The sequence below is a fragment of the Zea mays genome, chromosome 8 (genome assembly GCF_902167145.1).
Source record: "Zea mays cultivar B73 chromosome 8, Zm-B73-REFERENCE-NAM-5.0, whole genome shotgun sequence".
In the NCBI taxonomy this organism is placed as follows: Eukaryota; Viridiplantae; Streptophyta; class Magnoliopsida; order Poales; family Poaceae; genus Zea; species Zea mays.
Window position 1 is genome coordinate 154,366,358 of NC_050103.1, and position 20,373 is coordinate 154,386,730.

The window sequence follows — 20,373 nt, forward strand, 5'->3', positions numbered from 1 at the left end:
GCTCATTTCTTTGTGTTTTCTAGCGTGTGTTGTTGCATTGTGCTCTTATGTGTACTCTATCTCCCTCCCTTAATCTAGTTATGATTGTGACCTTTTTGTAAGGCTGTGAGAGACTTTAATTTGTGGAGATTCCTCACAAACAAGAATACGTGATATAAGGAAGAATCGTGTCACTCAAGTTTGATCTTTGGATCAATTGAGAGGGGTTGATTGCAACCATTGTCCAAAGGAGGACACAACAACGTGGAGGTAGGCTTTGGCCAAACCACGGGATAGAAATCATTGTGTCTCTTGTCTCATTTACTTTATTATGATTTTTCTTTCTTCCTTAGTTCTCTTTTCTCATTTGCAATATTGCTCTAAGAATCTTTCATATCTTGGAAGAGCAATCAAGTGAAGGGAACTTCTCTATCATCTTCTCCATTCAAACTTGGTTTTAGTTTACTCTAACTCAATTATTAGACCAAGTTTGTGTGTTTTGAAGCTATTTTTGCAGTATCACCAATGCACCCCACTCTAGGTGCTCTCAACTTACTAGAAGGTTGCCATAATTTGTTTCGTCTCTATTAGAACTTTTGTCAAGATCTACAATACATTTTATTGTACTCCTAGTGAAAACACTCCATCGAGGTGTTCCCTCTGGTAGCGCGGCCCCGCTTTGTAGGTTGTCGAAGTAATACACCTAAAAATGGTATTTTTTTAAAAAAAGTTCTTGCTAAATAGGAAACTCTATAAGCAATGTGCATAATCTTATCAAACAAACATATATAGTACTGAATAAAAATAGGAAAACTTACAATCAGAAATAGTACATACCTCTGAATGGTGGGTATGGTTGCTTTCTTGCAACGATCCCACCTGAATTTTTCTGCTTTATCTTGATATCACCACAAATAGTCTGACACCAATCATATAGCTGTGCTGCCTCCAAGACTTCGATAGGGACAAAATCACTCCTCGAGATATTCAAACTTCTATGGTCATTGGTCATTTTTTCAACAACCCAACGGGGAACCTCATTGGAATGGAGCTTGTCATAAGCAGATATTCCCTTTGCACGATCATTTGTGAACATCTTAACCATTCCATTTTTCTCACGTAGTTTTTTATACAAAAAATTAATAGAAAAATTACTGAACATGTGTCGACCACAAAAAATGGATCTTATTGTTACTGGCCTAAAACTATATCTGGCAGTACTCATGTAATGGTAGTTCAGCTTCGGGAACTTCTCGTCTCCCCTCGGCAATCCAGTAACAAGTTGAATAGCCTCAGCCTGAACAACCTCTACAGTTATTGGCAAGGACCGTCCACCAACATCAGAGGGGAGTTATACACAATAGACAACAAAAGGGTAGCAATGATCCTATCCTCAATTGCTTCAATGTTCATTTGCAATAATTAGCTGAAGCCTAGCTCCTTTACCCTTTCTTTTAGCCTGTCTGGCATCATAAATACTGCGTTTTTCAAAGCGGCTAGAGTGCATCTCATTGAAGCATAGGACTCATGTGTCTCCTTCTCACCCTTTACAGCTTCACGTCGGCTCATCGGAGTTTGATCTTTGCTAGCTTCGTTGATCTTCTAGCGTTTAGACGATTTCTCCTGAGCAGACATCTAAACGTTGGGTGGTCCAGACTCTACATCTGAGTCATCTCCGTTGAAACATGAACTGGGAGTTTTTTTAATACTCCGGTTGGGTCGCACCTAGGGCGTCTTTTGCGGGATTTTTTCTCCACTTCGTTGACTATCTGAATGTGTGTGCTCAGTAGGTACATACATTGTCTGGGACAGTGAAACATAAAAAAATTCATATACAAAACAAATATCTATACATATATTACTGACTGCTCGACATTGTTACTGAATATTGGTCATATTACTAATGCTGGTAACTTCACAAATAGTTATTGATTGCCCATACTATTACTTATGCTGGTAACTATTTAAGAGATTATTACTGATTAGGATATATATTACTAACTGTTATACGTTGTTACTGAATGCTCGTCGGTGTTACTAATTATACACATAAACAAAAATTTAGATAACAACTATCTGCAACATATATTACTGAGTGTTCAACGTTATTACTGAATGTTATACAAATTACTGATTATATGATAAGATCACTACAAAAACTAATTTTGCTGTAAAAAATCTATTAGGATGTTACTGATGTTAACAGATAAACAAAAAAAATCATCATGTCATCACTCATTGATAATTTTGAAGAAAAAATGTGTTGCAGATTATGATTCACTTGAAAAAACTATATGCATAATCTACTGCTAACTTGACCATAAATGTGTTGGAGAAATTGTAGGAAAAAACAACAGTGATTTGGGTGCCGATAAAAAGCAAAACCCTACCTGTAGCGAATCGCAAAACCAACTCTGCCGCAATTGGTGATCTTCTTGTTAGAGAAACGACATCACCGGATTCCGCTACGTGTAGTCCAAATACGAAACCCTAGCAGAACTGTGATGAAATCCCATCCTCCCACACGGCGATTCCGGGCGGTAGTTGCGAGCACTATGAAATGGATTTCAAAATCACGGGGTGCAGCGGAAAACCTGGCGCTGTAAAAAGGCATTCAACTTTTGTTGGGTCCGTGCGGGCTGATGTGGCTCGGTGCGGTCTAACCAGGTCGGGCGCGGTTGGTGCGGTCAGACCTTTTGGTGCGTCGACTAGCTAGGGTGAGGTTTCATCTAAGGTGATATATAGGACGGGTGGGGGAAACCGAATCAGAGAAGCGACGACAGTTGTTGGCGTGGGTCAGCAAACAAGCAGAGGGAGGGAGTGGCAATGGGGTTTCAAGGGAGAGGAAACTGCTAGATTAGATTGATAGGAAAAGAGAACTCGTCGGCCTCTGCCTTACCTGGGCAGCATTTGCCGAGTTGTTTCTATTATGATACTCATAAGAGATGGCTTCTCCACAACAATACTTAGATTGGACTTCTCTATATCGATATTCATAAGTGAGGAACTTCTCCAAAACAATATTGCACCATTATTTTGTAGCACCCCGAAAATTCAAATCTTAAAATTTTCTCAAACTCGCTCTAAATTCAAATGAATTTTAAATTTCATTTCAAAATGTTTGTTTGCAACTTGATCTCAACAAATAAAATATAGTGGTCTATATCCTCCTCAAAATATCCTACAAATATTTTCCTAGTGATCCCCCTCAAGTTCTTTCCAGAAATACTGCCCAAATATTCCACCGATAATTCTCCAAATATTTTCCTCCTAAGAAATACCTTCAGAATCATTTTTAAAGTCCCTACAAATATTTTCTTCATAATTTTCCTCATGCCCATATGTATACATACGCATCTGGTGTCATACAGTGAGCTCTACAAGCTAATTTCACTTATACATGACTAATACATGCTTATCTCACACTAAACCTCGCATCCTCCCACTAATCCTCGCCTCCTCCCCCTAATCCCCCACCATACCTAAAAATAGAGGGGCAAGGGCCTCCCCTCAAGCCACACCAAGCCATTTCATGGCAACTCTCTCCCCCCCACTCCCACTCCCACTCCCACAAAAGCACAACACAAGCACAAGGATCGTCCGGTCGTTCTTTCGATCGTTCGTTCACCTGTTCATAGTTTGTTTGTTCGTTCGTCTGATCGTTCATGGTTCGTTCGTTCGTTCGTCCGATCGTTCGTCCGTTCGTTCGTCCAAATAATCTTTGTTCAGTCATTATGCTACCGAAATTCCGATCGTTCGTTCATCCGATCACTCGATCGTTCGTTCATTTGTCCATAGTCCCTATTCATCGTTCATCGTTCGTGCATAGTTGAAAGGGAAATGTGCCCTTGGGCCATTTCTAAGTATTTTGGTGATTAAGTGTCCAACACAAATGGTTATGTGTTAAACTATGCCAAATGGTGAACAAAGTGCAAATCAATACAGAGGTATGATTCTAGACTTAGTACATTGGTTTTTGTGTACTAACATATTTGTCTAAGTGCTAGAATCAGAGAAAAGTCAAATGGAAAAGACTTGGCTCGAGCAGCCAAGACTCTGCTCAGTCTGGGTGCACCGGACTGTCCGGTGGTGCACCAGACTGTCCGGTGGTGCACCGGACAGTGTCCGGTGCGCCAGGCTGGCTCTGGTGAAAAGGCCGCTCTCGAGATTTCGTCGGCGGCGTACGGCTATAAATCACCGGACTGTCTGGTGGTGCACCGGACTGTCCGGTGAGCCAACGGTCGGCCGAGCCAACGGTCGGCCGCGCAATCCGCGTGTGACGCGTGGCCAGGCCAACGGTCTGAAGGGGGCACCAGACTGTCCGGTGTGCACCGGACAGTGTCCGGTGCGCCAACGGCTCCAAATCGGCAATGGTCGGCTGCGCCAGAACATGAAAGAAATCTGCACCGGACAGTGTCCGGTGGTGCACCGGACTGTCCGGTGCACTAGTCGACAGAAGGCAAGAATTGCCTTCCTGGATTGCTCTCAACGGCTCCTAGCTGCCTTGGGGCTATAAAAGGGACCCTTACGCGCATGAAGGAGTACACCAAGCATACTTTGAGCATTCTTGATCATTCACACTTCGTCTTTGGGCACTCGTTTGACATTCTAAGTGATTTGAGCTCCGTTCTAGTGAGAACTTTGAGATATTCATTTGAGCTCAAGTCTTGGCCTTGTGTTTGTGTATTGTTGTGGACTTGTGTGTGTTGCTCATCCCATCCTTACTTCCGTGTTCATTTGTGATCGTCTTTTGTAAGGGCGAGAGACTCCAAGTTGTGGAGATTCCTCGCAAACGGGATATAGTGAAAGGAAGAGAAACACCGTGGTATTCAAGTGGATCTTTGGATCACTTGAGAGGGGTTGATTGCAACCCTCGTCCGTTGGGACGCCACAATGTGGAGTAGACAAGTGTTGAACTTGGCTGAACCACGGGATAAACCATTGTGCCTCTCTGTGTTGATATCCTTGTGGTTATTGTGTTTTTGCAAGAACTCCTCTCTAGCCACTTGGCTTTATTGCTCTAACACTTAATCAAGTTTGTGGCTTTAAGTTTTAAGTTTTTACAGGATCACCTATTCACCCCCCCCCTCTAGGTGCTCTTAATTGGTATCAGAGCCGTTCTCTTCAAGAAAGGGACTAATCGCCCGAAGAGATGGATCCTAAGGGAAAGGGGATGGTGGTCAACGACAATGAGAAGGAGTCCATCTTCAATGAGCCAAGGTACGACAAAGTCAATAATTCCGGCTGGAGTCAAAAGAAGAAAGACAGAAAGAAGAAGAGGCGCATCAGGAAGGTTGTCTACTACGACAGCGACGAATATTCCTCTTCTCAAAAGGACGACGAATACGAGGAGAAAAAGAAAACGGTTAACTCGAACTTTTCTTTTGATTACTCTCGTATTCTGCATAATTCCAATGCTCATTTGCTTTCTATTCCACTTGGTAAACCTCCTCACTTTGATGGAGAGGACTATGGATTTTGGAGTCACAAAATGCGTAGTCATTTGTTCTCTCTTCATCCAAGTATATGGGAGATAGTAGAAAACGGAATGCAATTTGATAGTTCGGATAATTCTATGTTTATCAATGAACAAATCCATAAGAATGCACAAGCTACTAATGTTCTTTTAGCATCCTTGTGCAGGGAAGAATACAATAAGGTGAGCGGCTTGGACAATGCCAAGCAGATCTGGGACACCCTCAAGATCTCACATGAGGGGAACGACGTCACCATGCTCACCAAGATGGAGTTGGTGGAAGGCGAACTAGGAAGGTTCGCGATGATCAGGGGGGAGGAGCCAACCCAAACGTACAACAGGCTCAAGACCCTCGTCAACAAAATAAGGAGCTATGGAAGCACACGATGGACGGACCACGACGTCGTCTGACTTATGCTAAGGTCCTTCACCGTCCTTGATCCTCATCTTGTTAACTCTATTCGTGAGAATCCTAGGTACACCAAGATGACGCCCGAGGAAATACTCGGAAATTTTGTAAGCGGGCGAATGATGATCAAGGAGGCGAGATATGTTGATGAGGCGCTGAATGGCCCAATCCACGAGCCTCAAACCGTTGCTCTCAAAGCAACAAGTAGCAGGGAGGCGCTACCTAGCAAGGTGGTGCAAGTTGAGGCGGCCGGGCTTAACGAGGAAGAAATGGCCCTCATCATCAAGCGTTTCAAGATGGCGCTCAAAGGTCGCAAGGAGCATCCCAACAAGAGCAAGACGAAGGAAAAGCGCTCCTGCTTCAAGTGTGGTAAGGTTGGTCACTTTATTGCTAATTGTCCCGATAATGATAGTGACCAGGATCAAGAAAAGAAGAGGGAAAAGAAGAAGACTTACAAGAAGGCTAAGGGCGAGGCACACCTTGGCAAGGAGTGGGACTCGGATTGTTCATCGTCCGACTCCGACAACGAAGGACTCGCCGCCTCGGCCTTCAACAAATCGTCCCTCTTCCCCAACGAGCATCACACATGCCTCATGACAAAGGAGAAGAAGGTAAGTACTCGAAATAATACTACGTATGCTTCTTCAAGTGATGATGAATCTAGTGATGATGAAATAGACTATGCATGTTTATTCAAAGGATTAGATAGAACTAAAATTGATAAGATCAATGGATTGATTGATGCTTTGAATGAGAAGAATAGACTTTTAGAAAAACAAGAAGATCTTTTATATGAAGAGCATGATAAATTTGTAAGTGCGCAAAATTCTCTTGCTTTAGAAGTTAAAAGAAATGAAATGCTTTCATGTGAATTGTCTACATGCCATGAATCCATTTCTAGCTTAAAGAGTATCAATGATGACTTGAATGCTAAGTTAGAAATAGCTAATAAATCAACCTCTTGTGTAGAACATGTTGAGATTTGCAATAGGTGTAAAGATTTTAATGTTGATGCTTGTAGTGAACACCTAGTTTCCATTTCTAAATTAAATGATGAAGTGACTAGTCTTAATGCTCAACTTAAGACTAGCAAAAATGAATTCGATAAATTAAAATTTGCAAGGGATGCCTACACGATTGGTAGACACCCCTCAATCAAGGATGGGCTTGGTTTTAAGAGGGAAGCCAAGAACTTAACAAGTCATAAGGCTCCCATCTCCGCCAAGGAGAAAGGGAAGGCCCCTATGGCTAATAGTGCTCAAAAGAACCATGCTTTCATGTACCATGATAGGAGATATTCTAGGAATGTTCATTATGATAGAAGTAACAATGATGTTAATTCACATGCCATGATTGCTTCAAGTTCTTCTATTATGCATGATAGAAATTTGGCTAGGAAAAATGTTATTCATCATATGCCTAGAAGAAATGTTGTTCATGTACCTAGGAAAGTAAGTGATGAACATTCTACAATTTACCATGCTTGCAATGCTTCCTTTGCTATTTGTAGAAAGGATAAGAAAGTGGTTGCTAGGAAATTAGGGGCAAAATGCAATGGAGACAAAACGTGCATTTGGGTCCCTAAGGCTATTGTAACTAACCTTGTAGGACCCAACAAGAGTTGGGTACCTAAGACCCAAGCCTAATTTGCCTTGCAAGTTTATGCATCCGGGGGATCAAGCTGGATTATCGACAGGGGATGCACGAACCACATGACAGGAGAGAAGAAGATGTTCTCTTCCTACGTCAAGAACAAAGACTCCCAAGACTCAATCATATTCGGTGACGGGAATCAAGGCAAGGTTAAAGGACTAGGAAGAATAGCTATTTCTTCCGAGCATTCCATCTCTAATGTGTTTTTAGTTGAATCGCTCGGATATAACTTGTTGTCGGTTAGTCAATTATGTAATATGGGATATAATTGCTTATTCACAAATGTAGATCTGTCTGTCTTTAGAAGGAGTGATGGTTCATTAGCTTTTAAGGGTGTACTAGACGACAAACTCTATTTAGTTGATTTTGCAAAAGAGGAGGACGGTCTAGATGCATGCTTAATTGCTAAGACTAGCATGGGCTGGCTGTGGCATCGCCGTCTAGCACATGTGGGGATGAAGAACCTTCACAAGCTTCTAAAGAAAGAACATGTGTTAGGTCTAACAAATGTAAATTTCGAAAAAGATAGACCTTGTGCAGCTTGTCAAGCAGGTAAACAAGTGTGAAATGCTCATCACAGCAAGAACGTGATGACCACATCAAGACCCCTGGAGCTGCTGCATATGGACCTCTTCGGACCCGTCGCCTACCTTAGCATCGGGGGAAGTAAGTATGGTTTAGTAATTGTTGATGATTTTTTCCCGCTTCACTTGGGTATTCTTTTTGCAGGATAAATCTGAAACCCAAGGGACCCTCAAGCGCTTCCTAAGGAGAGCTCAAAATGAATTTGAGCTCAAGGTGAAAAAGATAAGGAGCGACAACGGGTCCGAGTTCAAGAACCTTCAAGTGGAGGAGTACCTTGAGGAGGAAGGAATCAAGCACGAGTTCTCCGCTCCCTACACACCACAGCAAAACGGTGTGGTAGAGAGGAAGAACAGGACGCTCATCGACATGGCGAGGATGATGCTTGGAGAGTTCAAGACGTCCGAGCGGTTTTGGTCGAAAGCCGTGAACACGGCTTGCCACGCCATAAACCGGGTCTACCTTCATCGCCTCCTCAAGAAGACTTCATATGAGCTTCTAACCAGTAACAAACCCAATGTCTCATACTTTCGTGTATTTGGGAGTAAATGCTACATTCTAGTGAAGAAAGGTAGGAATTCTAAATTTGCTCCCAAAGCTGTAGAAGGGTTTTTGTTAGGTTATGACTCAAATACAAAGGCGTATAGGGTCTTCAACAAATCATCGGGTTTGGTTGAAGTCTCTAGCGACGTTGTATTTGATGAGACTAAAGGCTCTCCAAGAGAGCAAGTTGTTTATCTTGATGATGTAGATGAAGAAGATGTTCTAACGGCCGCCATACGCACCATGGTAATTGGAGATGTGCGACCACAGGAACAAAAGGAGCAAGATCAACCTTCTTCCTCAACAATGGTGCAACCCCCAACTCAAGACGATGAAAAGGTTCATCAAGAAGAGGCGTGTGATCAAGGGGGAGCACAAGATGATGATGTTATGGAGGAAGAAGCACCATAGGCCCCTCCAACTCAAGTCCGAGCGACGATTCAAAGGAATCATCCCGTCGACCAAATATTGGGTGATATTAGCAAGGGAGTAACTACTCGCTCTAGATTAGTTATTTTTTGTGAGCATTACTCTTTTGTCTCTTCTATTGATCCTTTCAGGGTAGAAGAGGCCTTGGTAGATCTGGACTGGGTGCTGGCCATGCAGGAGGAGCTCAACAATTTCAAGAGAAATGAAGTTTGGACATTGGTGCCACGTCCCAAGCAAAACGTTGTGGGAACCAAGTGGGTGTTCCGCAACAAACAGGACGAGCACGGGGTGATGACAAGGAACAAGGCACGACTTGTGGCAAAAGGTTATGCCCAAGTCGCAGGTTTGGACTTTGAGGAGACTTTTGCTCCTGTGGCTAGGCTAGAGTCAATTCGCATATTGTTAGCCTATGCCGCTCACCATTCTTTCAGGTTGTTCCAAATGGATGTGAAGAGCGCTTTCCTCAACGGGCCAATCAAGGAGGAGGTGTACGTAGAGCAACCCCCTGGCTTTGAGGATGAACGGTACCCCGACCACGTGTGTAAGCTCTCTAAGGCGCTCTATGGACTTAAGCAAGCCCCAAGAGCATGGTATGAATGCCTTAGAGACTTTTTAATTGCTAATGCTTTCAAGGTTGGGAAAGACGATCCAACTTTATTCACTAAGACGTGTGATGGCGATTTATTTGTGTGCCAAATTTATGTCGATGACATAATATTTGGTTCTACTAACCAAAAGTCTTGTGAAGAGTTTAGCAGGGTGATGACTCAAAAATTTGAGATGTCGATGATGGGCGAGTTAAGCTACTTCCTTGGGTTCCAAGTGAAGCAACTCAAGGATGGCGCATTCATCTCCCAAACAAAGTACACGCAAGACTTGATCAAGCGGTTTGGGATGAAGGACGCCAAGCCCGCAAAGACTCCAATGGGAACCGACGGACATGTCGACCTCAACAAAGGAGGTAAGTCCGTTGATCAAAAGGCATACCGGTCTATGATAGGGTCTTTACTTTATTTATGTGCTAGTAGACCGGATATTATGCTTAGTGTATGCATGTGTGCTAGATTTCAATCCGATCCAAGGGAGTGTCACTTAGTGGCCGTGAAGCGAATTCTTAGATATTTAGTCGCCACGCCTTGCTTCGGGATCTGGTATCCAAAGGGGTCTACCTTTGACTTAATTGGATATTCAAATTCCGATTATGCTGGATGTAAGGTTGATAGGAAGAGTACATCAGGGATGTGCCAATTCTTAGGAAGGTCCCTGGTGTCTTGGAGTTCTAAGAAACAAACTTCTGTTGCCCTATCCACCGCTCAGGCCGAGTATGTTGCCGCAGGACAGTGTTGCGCGCAACTACTTTGGATGAGGCAAACCCTCAGGGACTTTGGCTACAATCTGAGCAAAGTCCCACTCCTATGTGATAATGAGAGTGCAATCCGCATGGCGGATAATCCTGTTGAACACAGCCGCACTAAGCACATAGACATCCGGCATCACTTTTTGAGAGACCACCAGCAAAAGGGAGATATCGAAGTGTTTTATGTTAGCACCGAGCACCAGCTAGCCGATATCTTTACCAAGCCTCTAGATGAGTCAACCTTTTGCAGGCTGCGCAGTGAGCTAAATGTCTTAGATTCGCGGAACTTGGATTGATTTATAGCATACATGTGTTTTATGCCTTGATCATGTTCCTTATGCATTTTGTTGTTTATTTATGGTGCTCAAGTTGTACAAGCACTCCCCGGACCTCACAAGTCCATTTGCAAGTGATGCACATATTTAGGGGGAGATGTGCCACAACTTGACCCTTTGAGACTAACCATGTGTTTGAGCTTGCTTGATTTAGTCTCAAGGGTGGATTGAAAGGGAAAGGTGGACTTGGACCATGAAAGACTTCCACTGCACTCCGATGAGAGGTAACTAACTCCAAGTTCATCTCCATGTCTCTTATTGGCTTGTGCTCTTAATTGACAATTTTGGTGAGGCAATGAGGTTAAAAGGGCCAAGATTGATCCCGTTTTTGTGCTTGATGCCAAAGGGGGAGAAAATAAGGCCAAAGCAAGAAATGGATCAGGTACCACTTGAGAATTTTGAAAATAATAGAGTTAGAGTTTTTGTTTTTGGCAAAATTCTCTTAATGTCTCTTCTTGTCAAAAGTTGGTCTCTTGGGAGGAGAATGTTTGATTAAGGGAAAAAGGGAGAGTTTTTGAATCTTTGATCAATTTCTCTTGGAATACCTTTCTCTATGCCTCAACAAGTGAATTTGACTTTGAGATAGGAAATTGAGTTTGATTTGCAAAAACAAACCAAGTGGTGGCAAAGAATGATCCAAATATGCCAAATTTGAATCAAAACAAATTCTTGTTCTCATGTGCATTGATGTTGCACTTCTATATGTTGCTTTTTGTTGTGTTGGCATAAATCACCAAAAAGGGGGAGATTGAAAGGGAAATGTGCCCTTGGGCCATTTCTAAGTATTTTGGTGATTAAGTGTCCAACACAAATGGTTATGTGTTAAACTATGCCAAATGGTGAACAAAGTGCAAATCAATACAAAGGTATGATTCTAGACTTAGTACATTGGTTTTTGTGTACTAACATATTTGTCTAAGTGCTAGAATCAGAGAAAAGTCAAATGGAAAAGACTTGGCTCGAGCAGCCAAGACTCTGCTCAGTCTGGGTGCACCGGACAGTGTCCGGTGCGCCAGGCTGGCTCTGGTGAAAAGGCTGCTCTCGGGATTTCGTCGGCGGCGTACGGCTATAAATCACCGGACTGTCCGGTGGTGCACCGGACTATCCGGTGAGCCAACGGTCGGCCGCGCAATTCGCGCGTGACGCGTGGCCAGGCCAACGGTCTGAAGGGGGCACCGGACTGTCCGGTGCGCCAACGGCTCCAAATCGGCAACGGTCGGCTGCGCCAGAACAGGAAAGAAATCTGCACCGGACAGTGTCCGGTGGTGCACCGGACTGTCTGGTGCACCAGTCGACAGAAGGCAAGAATTGCCTTCCTGGAATTGCTCTCAACGGCTCCTAGCTGCCTTGGGGCTATAAAAGGGACCCCTAGGCGCATGAAGGAGTACACCAAGCATACTTTGAGCATTCTTGATCATTCACACTTCGTGTTTGGGCACTCGTTTGACATTCTAAGTGATTTGAGCTCCGTTCTAGTGAGAACTTTGAGATATTCATTTGAGCTCAAGTCTTGGCCTTGTGTGTGTGTGTATTGATGTGGACTTGTGTGTGTTGCTCATCCCATCCTTACTTCCGTGTTCATTTGTGATCATGTTTTGTAAGGGCGAGAGACTCCAAGTTGTGGAGATTCCTCGCAAACGGGATATAGTGAAAGGAAGAGAAACACCGTGGTATTCAAGTGGATCTTTGGATCACTTGAGAGGGGTTGATTGCAACCCTCGTCCGTTGGGACGCCACAACGTGGAGTAGGCAAGTGTTGAACTTGGCCGAACCACGGGATAAACCACTGTGCCTCTCTGTGTTGATATCCTTGTGGTTATTGTGTTTTTGCAAGAACTCCTCTCTAGCCACTTGGTTTTATTGTTCTAACACTTAATCAAGTTTGTGGCTTTAAGTTTTAAGTTTTTACAGGATCATCTATTCACCCCCTCTCTAGGTGCTCTCAATAGTCCCTATTCATCGTTCATAGTCCATATTTATCGTTCATCGTACGTTCATAGTCCCTATTCATCGTTCATAGTCCCTATTCATCGTTCATCGTTCGTTCATAGTCCCTACTCATTGTTCATCGTTCGTTCATAGTCCCCATTCATCGTTCATCGTTCGGTCATATGACTATTCAGTGTTACTGTTCATCGTCACCATTCGTTGTTACTATTTATCGATATTATTTATTGTTGCTATTCATCGTTACTATTCATCATTACTATTCATTGTTACTATTTATCGATCATCCGCTCACCCAAATATTCAACCGCTCATCCATCATACTGTCCAGCTCACCTAAGACCTGCCAAACCAATATTCTAGTCATACGAACTTCGGTGACTGTGATATTGCTTCCAATAAGAACTTTCCATCTGGTCACCCATCCCAGATTTCTCCAAGTTGAGCACGCTTAACTTTGAGATTCTTTCGAACCAGGCTTCCAAACTCATATTCCAATAATTCTTGTTTCTAAATTCTTATCAAATTATTCCCTATCCAACCATGTCATCCCTTAAGTATGGTTCATATTCTAGAAAACTCCAAAAATACTCTTGTCCCATATTATGCCTATAATTTCCCTGTTCAGACTAAGTCAGATGATTAATTCGCCACTATGCTCACCAACAGTGAACTCTACCGTACTAAACCACAGGTACCCAGCTATAAATACACCTAGCTACCATCTCCCTCTCCACACACTCAACACCCTCAGCCAAGGCAAACTCCCACCCGCTCAGTTACCCTGCTCTGTCGGCTACACTCATAGTGTCGCTTCGCCTCCAATCCACCCTCCTGGTAAGCACCTCCGCTCCACCACCAGTAATATCACAACACCACATGACATAGATTCTGCTCAAGACTCTACCCATCCATATATCGCCATTCTGACCACTATACTAAATATTTGTTGATATACTTACTGGTTTGTATGTTTGCTTGTTCATGTTGCATAGTTATCGAAGTGTTCGTGCTATCTCGTGAAGGCTAGTTCTGCAAGTCTACGCCAGACGGTGGAGCCAAAAGCCAGTTCCACGAGCTCTAACCCTTTCACTGGTTAAAGCAACAGCAAGCTCACTGGGATGCATAAATTACCTATGCTTTTTAACCACAACCCCCAGTCTGTTATTTTATGCATGATATGATTTTGCTGCTAAGAAACAAGTTATTATGGCCACCTAGCCTTAGAACTTTGCCGCAATTAATCATTATACTCCTTGACATCTTTGTTACAAATGATTGAGAAAAGGTGTGAGTTTTCAAAAGAAAATGTTTTTCAAAATGGGTATGATGAAGGGTTGTCACCCTAATCACTCTTGAGTGGGATGATCAGGGACTCCCTGGTTTGGGAGGGCCTAAGGTGATGGCTCAGCCGGGTTAGGTGTGAGCATAAAGGATTGTCCCTCTCGCCTAAGGACCGGTTTGTCATGACTCCTTACCTATACTCTTATCAAGTACAACCAATCGAGACTGTATAGGCAGTCGCTTGATTTGAACTTGCACGGTTCGAACCTCAGGATTATGACGGCTGGGGAGCACCAAGAGGATAAGGAAGGGGAATGATTTGTCCGGTTTGGGCATGGTGGTGGCCTTGTTCCTTCCGGTATAATTGCTAAGGTAAGGAAGCAGAGTTTAAAACCCTATTCGAATAGTCAGTGTCCACGGATATGGATGAGTTATGGCATGGATTTGACAATTAGTGTTTTGTTTTCCAAAAATGCTTTTGAAAAGTGGTTTTAAAAGGTCCGGCGGTTGAGCCGTGAGCTATGGTGGACGGGAAGTCCAGTAGCTGTTTTTGAAAATGAAAACCAGTGGGAAACTGCTGAGTTACCTGGATGGTTTAGTCCAGGGGATTTCGTTCTATATCGAAAAAAATCCTGCTCCTTTGGGAGAGAATGTGCTTTGAAAAATATAAAATGTTTTACAAAATAACCCTGCATCAAATATTGCTCTTTCTGCAAAATATCCTGAGCTCTACATACCCCATGTATTATATCTTATTTTTCCATTCCGTCGGTGAAGGTGGGCTGCTGGGTACGTAAGTACTCACTCTTGCTTATTTATTGTTTTTCAGAGGAGATTGTTGATCGGGTAAGAGTTACGCTTGTTCCCGACCATGCATGTAGCTGTTGGACTGCTGATTTGCTTCGCTACGTATATTGGTCTGCTTCAGCCCCACTCTGATGATATGTCCCGAGTTGTGGACCAACTCTTAAAGTTAATCGCCACCTTTATAGGTTTGTCTCCTTGAAGCAGATCTGGAACCATCTGATGTATAAATGTGTTTACTAGCCTCATGTGACTAGTAATTGTATCACATTTGAGTTCCAGATGATTAAGACGCTTCATATTTCACCAATTTTATTGTCATTTTGTATTTTAGTTTAGTATTTTTATTTTCTACAATCTATAATGAGCACCATGCACGTCTATGGCGGGCCCTAGCGAGTGTGGAAGTAGGGTGGTGGTGGATGGAACTTGGCCGCGTACAAGTAGGAGCACGGTGACGGCCACAGCGTCCGCGCTAGTAGTCATGGAGAAGTTGTTTTTCCCCGAGGCAGTGCTTGCCCGCTCCGGGCGATGTTGTCCGTGGAGGGAAAGTCCTGATCTTCGCACCGAACCAGGAAAAATGTCCGAAGATAAGTAAACAAAATAGAAAAATGATGAAATTAAAGTAAAATACATTTTTAAAGAAGTTCCAACCTTGTAAGTATTATTATATAAAAGCCCAATATGTTAGTACTATTGTAGAGAAGGCACCTATTATGGTATCATAATTACAAAAAAAATCTCGCTGTTTTGTGGGCTTTTCTTGGACCGCATGTTGATTACACAGAAATATAAATGTTTTTTTTTTGTAAAATTGACGACAGTGATAAATAGATCACATGCATGTACCATTTATATTCCATAACATTGAGAAAATGATGGAATAAACTAGTACTCCTTAACTTTGTTATCAGTGGTTTATGGCTTCTTGCCTCAACATTTCAAACATGCATGAAGCAAATCGCTCTCCAACGTTGACACGAGATATGATGACTTGTATTCTAATTTGCTCCCTTTATTTTAGATTATAAGACATTTCACTTTTAGATGCATAGATTTTTATACGTGTTTAGATATATACACTATGTCTACTTTTGTTTACATCCAAATTACAACCAGTGATCAAAGGGATGATTCTAGCATCCAATCACGTGTGTATTTGTTTTAATCTCCTTTGTTGACTCCTTAACAAACACAAGCTTCGTAGAACTATACATACATTCCATCTAGTCTCACAAGCAGAAAAATAATTTCGTATAGAAGTTGCTGCTTATTATATTAACTTTCTAAAACCATTAGTTTAACAAGTAAATTATATAAAATTTCTGGACATACTTTATAAGGCCGTTATCAAACACATTTACATTCCAGGAGACACTAACGAACCCCTCATTCATCAAATCATTTGATGGGCATCGTGCATAGTAGTTTAGCTAACTAAGTCTATGCCAAAAAAAAAAGAACTAACTAACTCTCAGGCTGCGCATGGGCATGGCAGACACAGCACCGAGCTTCGGCTTGTTTCTTGACGACGAGTATGTGGAGTAGGCTGTCGTCCCACACGTCCACGCCGAAGAGGCGGAACCGCCGCTGCACGAAGGCCCATATCGCGACGTCGTCGCCCTCCTTAAATGTGCACTGGCGGGTGAATTGGAGGTACCCCTCTCCCTTGACGATCGTGCCCTGGCTGCTATCCCACCGCGATAACCGCAGCTCCTTGGCGCCGGCTTGGAGGTCCACGAGCATCACGGGCAGCCCGCCGTGTGCCTTCCCCTTCTTCTTGGCTGTCGTCCTCCTGTTGTTGCCATCCTGAGGTTCAGGCTGCTGCCCCCTCGGCCGCCTCCTCGGCCCCTCCAGGAGGTTGGCGGCCTCGAGCTCTTGGGGGCTCAGGATCGGGCGAAGGTGGCGCTCGACACCGTCCAGCGGGATGCGGAACCGGCTCTGGTGCCCGTCCAGATCGGTCTTCGACACGCGCTTGTCGTGTATGAAGTGCACCGGCAGGTCGGCGCGGAGCCCCAGCGCCTGGAGGAAATGCCTGCGCAGGCATGGCGGCGCTTCTCGGCTGCCGGCAGCCGGCGGTGGCGGCTGTAGCGAGGGCGGGACGACGACGCTATTGATGGGTGCGACGTCATGAACCGCCCCCACGTATGGAACTATCGCACCTGCTGACGCCGTCGCCTCCTCCGGCAACGATGATGATGACGGTGACGACTCGGTGGCGGCCTCGTCCTGACGCGCCCGCTTGTTGGCGCGCTGCTGGGACTCGGCGAAGGCACGGTCGTATACTACGATCTCGAGAGAGCGCTTGGCGTCGACGAGACACATCTGCTGGTGCTTTGTTGCGCGGCAGAATGGAACGTGGAATGGATTGATGGCCTCGCTGCCCCGCCGCCGTGAAATATATATAGTGGCCATCCTTCGGGACACGGATCGGAGGCGGAGTCCGTCCGAGTCCGACTGGCATTAGGCGGAGTCCGCCTCGCTCGCCTCACTCTAACAACCCATTCGAATTCGAATTACGCGGGGCCTCGCGGTCGCGTGGGCGTGGGCGGCACGAGTGCGAGGCGGCGGCGTTGGCGCGAGATGGAAGGATGGCGCAGGAGGAAAACGGAAAAACAAACTGGTGCCGCTGCACGTGGGATGCTCGTGCTATACTGGACTCTGGCCCCCACTTAGCCCAAATTCATTTTTCTATGGATTTTGAATAGAAAAGAAATTAAGAAAAAAGGGAAGAAAGGTTATCTTCTCCGGTTCTCCCTCCCCTCCCTGTCCGGCTGTCCCCTCGCTGTACACAGGGTGTCTGTCACCGAGCAGCGGGCAGCCGGCAGGCAATGCGATGATAGTAGCTGCTGCTGCCCCTGCGCCGCCAGTTCCAGCACCGCCGGGCAAACCGCCCTTTTCTCTCTCCTCCTCCAGCTCCTCCTTCTCCCTCCGCCGCCGCTCCTTCAGCTTGTGGTTCTCAAACGGCAACGCGCATGGAAGAGACAGCGCCACCGCCACCACGAGCAGCAGGGCGACGAGGAGGTGGTGGTGGTCCGATCCCGGCGGCAGCCGAGAAGACTACGGCTCCTCTTCTCTAGAGGAGGAGGACGTTTACGATTACGAGGATGAGGCTGCGTTCCCCAGATTTGGAGGGGCCGCGGAACTGTTCGATGAGCCCTGGTTCTCCAAGGTATCCTACATACATACTTACTGTATATAATTTATGTTCCTGTATTTTTTTTCCTTTCCTTATTGGTACGCTATCTCGTTATACTATCGATAATTTCGATTTTCCTGCGTGCCTGAACCTTGATAGATACTGAGTCTCCAAAGAGTTTTTCTGAATTTTGCTTTAGAATAAAAGTTGCTTTCTATGTCTCTGTACTTTTCAACAGCTTTTCTATAGGTCATAAGAGTCGTTATTACTGTCTTTCGCTACCGATAAATCTGAAACGGTGGATGTATATATTTGGAGATTCAATTAAAGATATTTATAGAGTTTATTTAATCAAAATCTCTATTCGTATAGATTGGGGAAAATGGTACAAAGAGTCTTGAGTCGCTCTAATGTTACCTAACTGAACATTGAACGTATAGTGGGATTGGGACCATAGATCCTTTGCCAGTCATTGTGAGTTACAATTACAAATGCTTGAAATTAAACCAAACTATCCTTCATTTTTTTTCTGGTATAAAATCAAGCAACAATATATTTATTTTTCCTAGTATATATCTAATTAGACCAAAAAATCTACTTATAGTAGTTCTCTAATTTGGGGATCTTAACTGATCACTACAATAAATTCACCCAGACTTGTCAGCTTCCATTCCTGCTGCTTTTCATTTTATCAGTAACTTAGCATGCATACGAGATCAGTACTGCAATAATTTAATCAATCAACGGACGGATAATTGTGCTTCATTGTTGTAGTGACTGATCAATGGGCCTGCTGCTTTCTATACTTGTGGCTAGGTATATAAGACTTACGGAATCCTGCTACCGTTGATGCTTGCGTCCATGCTTGCTGCGACAGGGCCAAAGGCCTTTCTAATGGCCATGGTGATCCCACTCAGTCAGTCGGCCATATCGTTTCTGCTTGACGCTGTATGGGGAAGGAGGAAAGGCAACCGCGACGACAGGAGGAGACCATTCCAAGAGGAAGATTACCCTGAGGACGCCGCTGGCTTTGCGGCAGGTGGTCGAGGCAATGGATACCGCAGCCGCAGCAGCAGCAGCAGCAACTATTATGAGGGGAGAAGGAGGACGAGCAACTACCAGTCAAGTGTTTCTAACAATTTTGCTGGTGCTGCCTCAACTGGTGTTGGAGCTGACGATAACACCAAGAGCAGCAGCAGTGGATATGGAGGATGGGATGAGCTTCTGGACAACGACACTGCTGCTCAGGAGACAAAGAGGAGGAGCTCATTCTCAGCTGGCACCACTGATCGAAGCACAAAATCGCAGCCTTCAGCGACTGGGGAGGAAGATGCAGATTATACTGCCACTCCTTCAACAAGAACGAGAATGAGACGACGGCGGACGCCAGGAACGATGGGGTTGGGCAGTACCATGTACAAGCAGGCACCACTCGTGATGCGCTTGTTGGTGGCAGTCTTCCCGTTCCTGGGATCATGGTTCAGGCTGCTCTGAATTGATTGTTATATATTCGTCCACGGTGGTTCGTTTATGATTTCAGAAAAAAAAAGATATATATATATAAGTGGCCAGTGGCATTAAGCAAAGGATTATGATTGTGAAAAATATATAAGCGTAGTGAAGAAGATCGATTGGTTCAGGCAGTGTGCCTGCAGCATCAGCTCTGTACTGCTGCATCCGCCATTGCGAAGGGAAAGAATCACAGCATCTGACTTGCTGGTGCATGTGTGAACCTTTGCTTCCTCGCGCTTGTGCAGCTGATAATATGTTTGTGGTCTCGGTGAACATTAACTAATTGTGTAAGTGGCCAGCGTAGTGTTGTGTTGCTTGTGTGTGTGGTGTAAGTGATGTTGGGTTCTTGCACCCATTCTTCCTTTTTAATATAATGATGATACAGATATCTTTCTTTATCGAGAGAAAAAAAAGGACGTCAATAGTGAGAGCAAAGCAAAAAAGAAAAGTACTACCTCTTTTCTCGAATATTTGTCCGCCGTTAGTTTATTTTTAAACTAAACCGCGAGTTAGTTTATTTTTAAACTAAACCGCGACAAATAAAAAGTATGGAAAATTTATATGTAGCTGTTAGCGCAGTGGTTTTCACTTGCATGTGGTAGTGATGGATAGACAGTTGGCTTGTCAATTTTGTCCTGGCAGAACGGAACGGAACAGTGAGGAGGGCCTTTGTTCTGACAGGAGGAGAGCAAAGCGAAAACGTTGGTACTTTTTCTATAAATTCGATCAAACACAAAACAATTTGATTCAAGGTAATTTAGTATTTGGAGAGAAATATATGGTGGTGATAATAGACAGTTGTCTTTGTCAAATTTTAAAGGAAGGAGGGTCTTTGCTCTGATAGGAGCAAGATAAAACTAAAACTAAGGGCTAGTTTGGGATCTATTTTTTCGAGAGATTTTTATTTTTTAAAAAATAAAATGA

The 20,373-nt window shown here is 44.1% G+C and overlaps 1 protein-coding gene across 1 annotated transcript; it reads left to right on the forward strand.

Annotated features, from left to right (window-relative positions):
- The first annotated feature begins 17,578 nt into the window (after nt 1–17,578).
- Nucleotides 17,579–19,833, forward strand: LOC100276929 (uncharacterized). Its single transcript, NM_001165440.2, has 2 exons — nt 17,579–17,970; nt 18,754–19,833. Exons 1-2 carry the CDS (start codon nt 17,635–17,637, stop codon nt 19,429–19,431), a joined length of 1,014 nt encoding a protein of 337 aa, NP_001158912.1. The 5' UTR covers nt 17,579–17,634; the 3' UTR covers nt 19,432–19,833.
- The last annotated feature ends 540 nt before the right edge of the window (nt 19,834–20,373 follow it).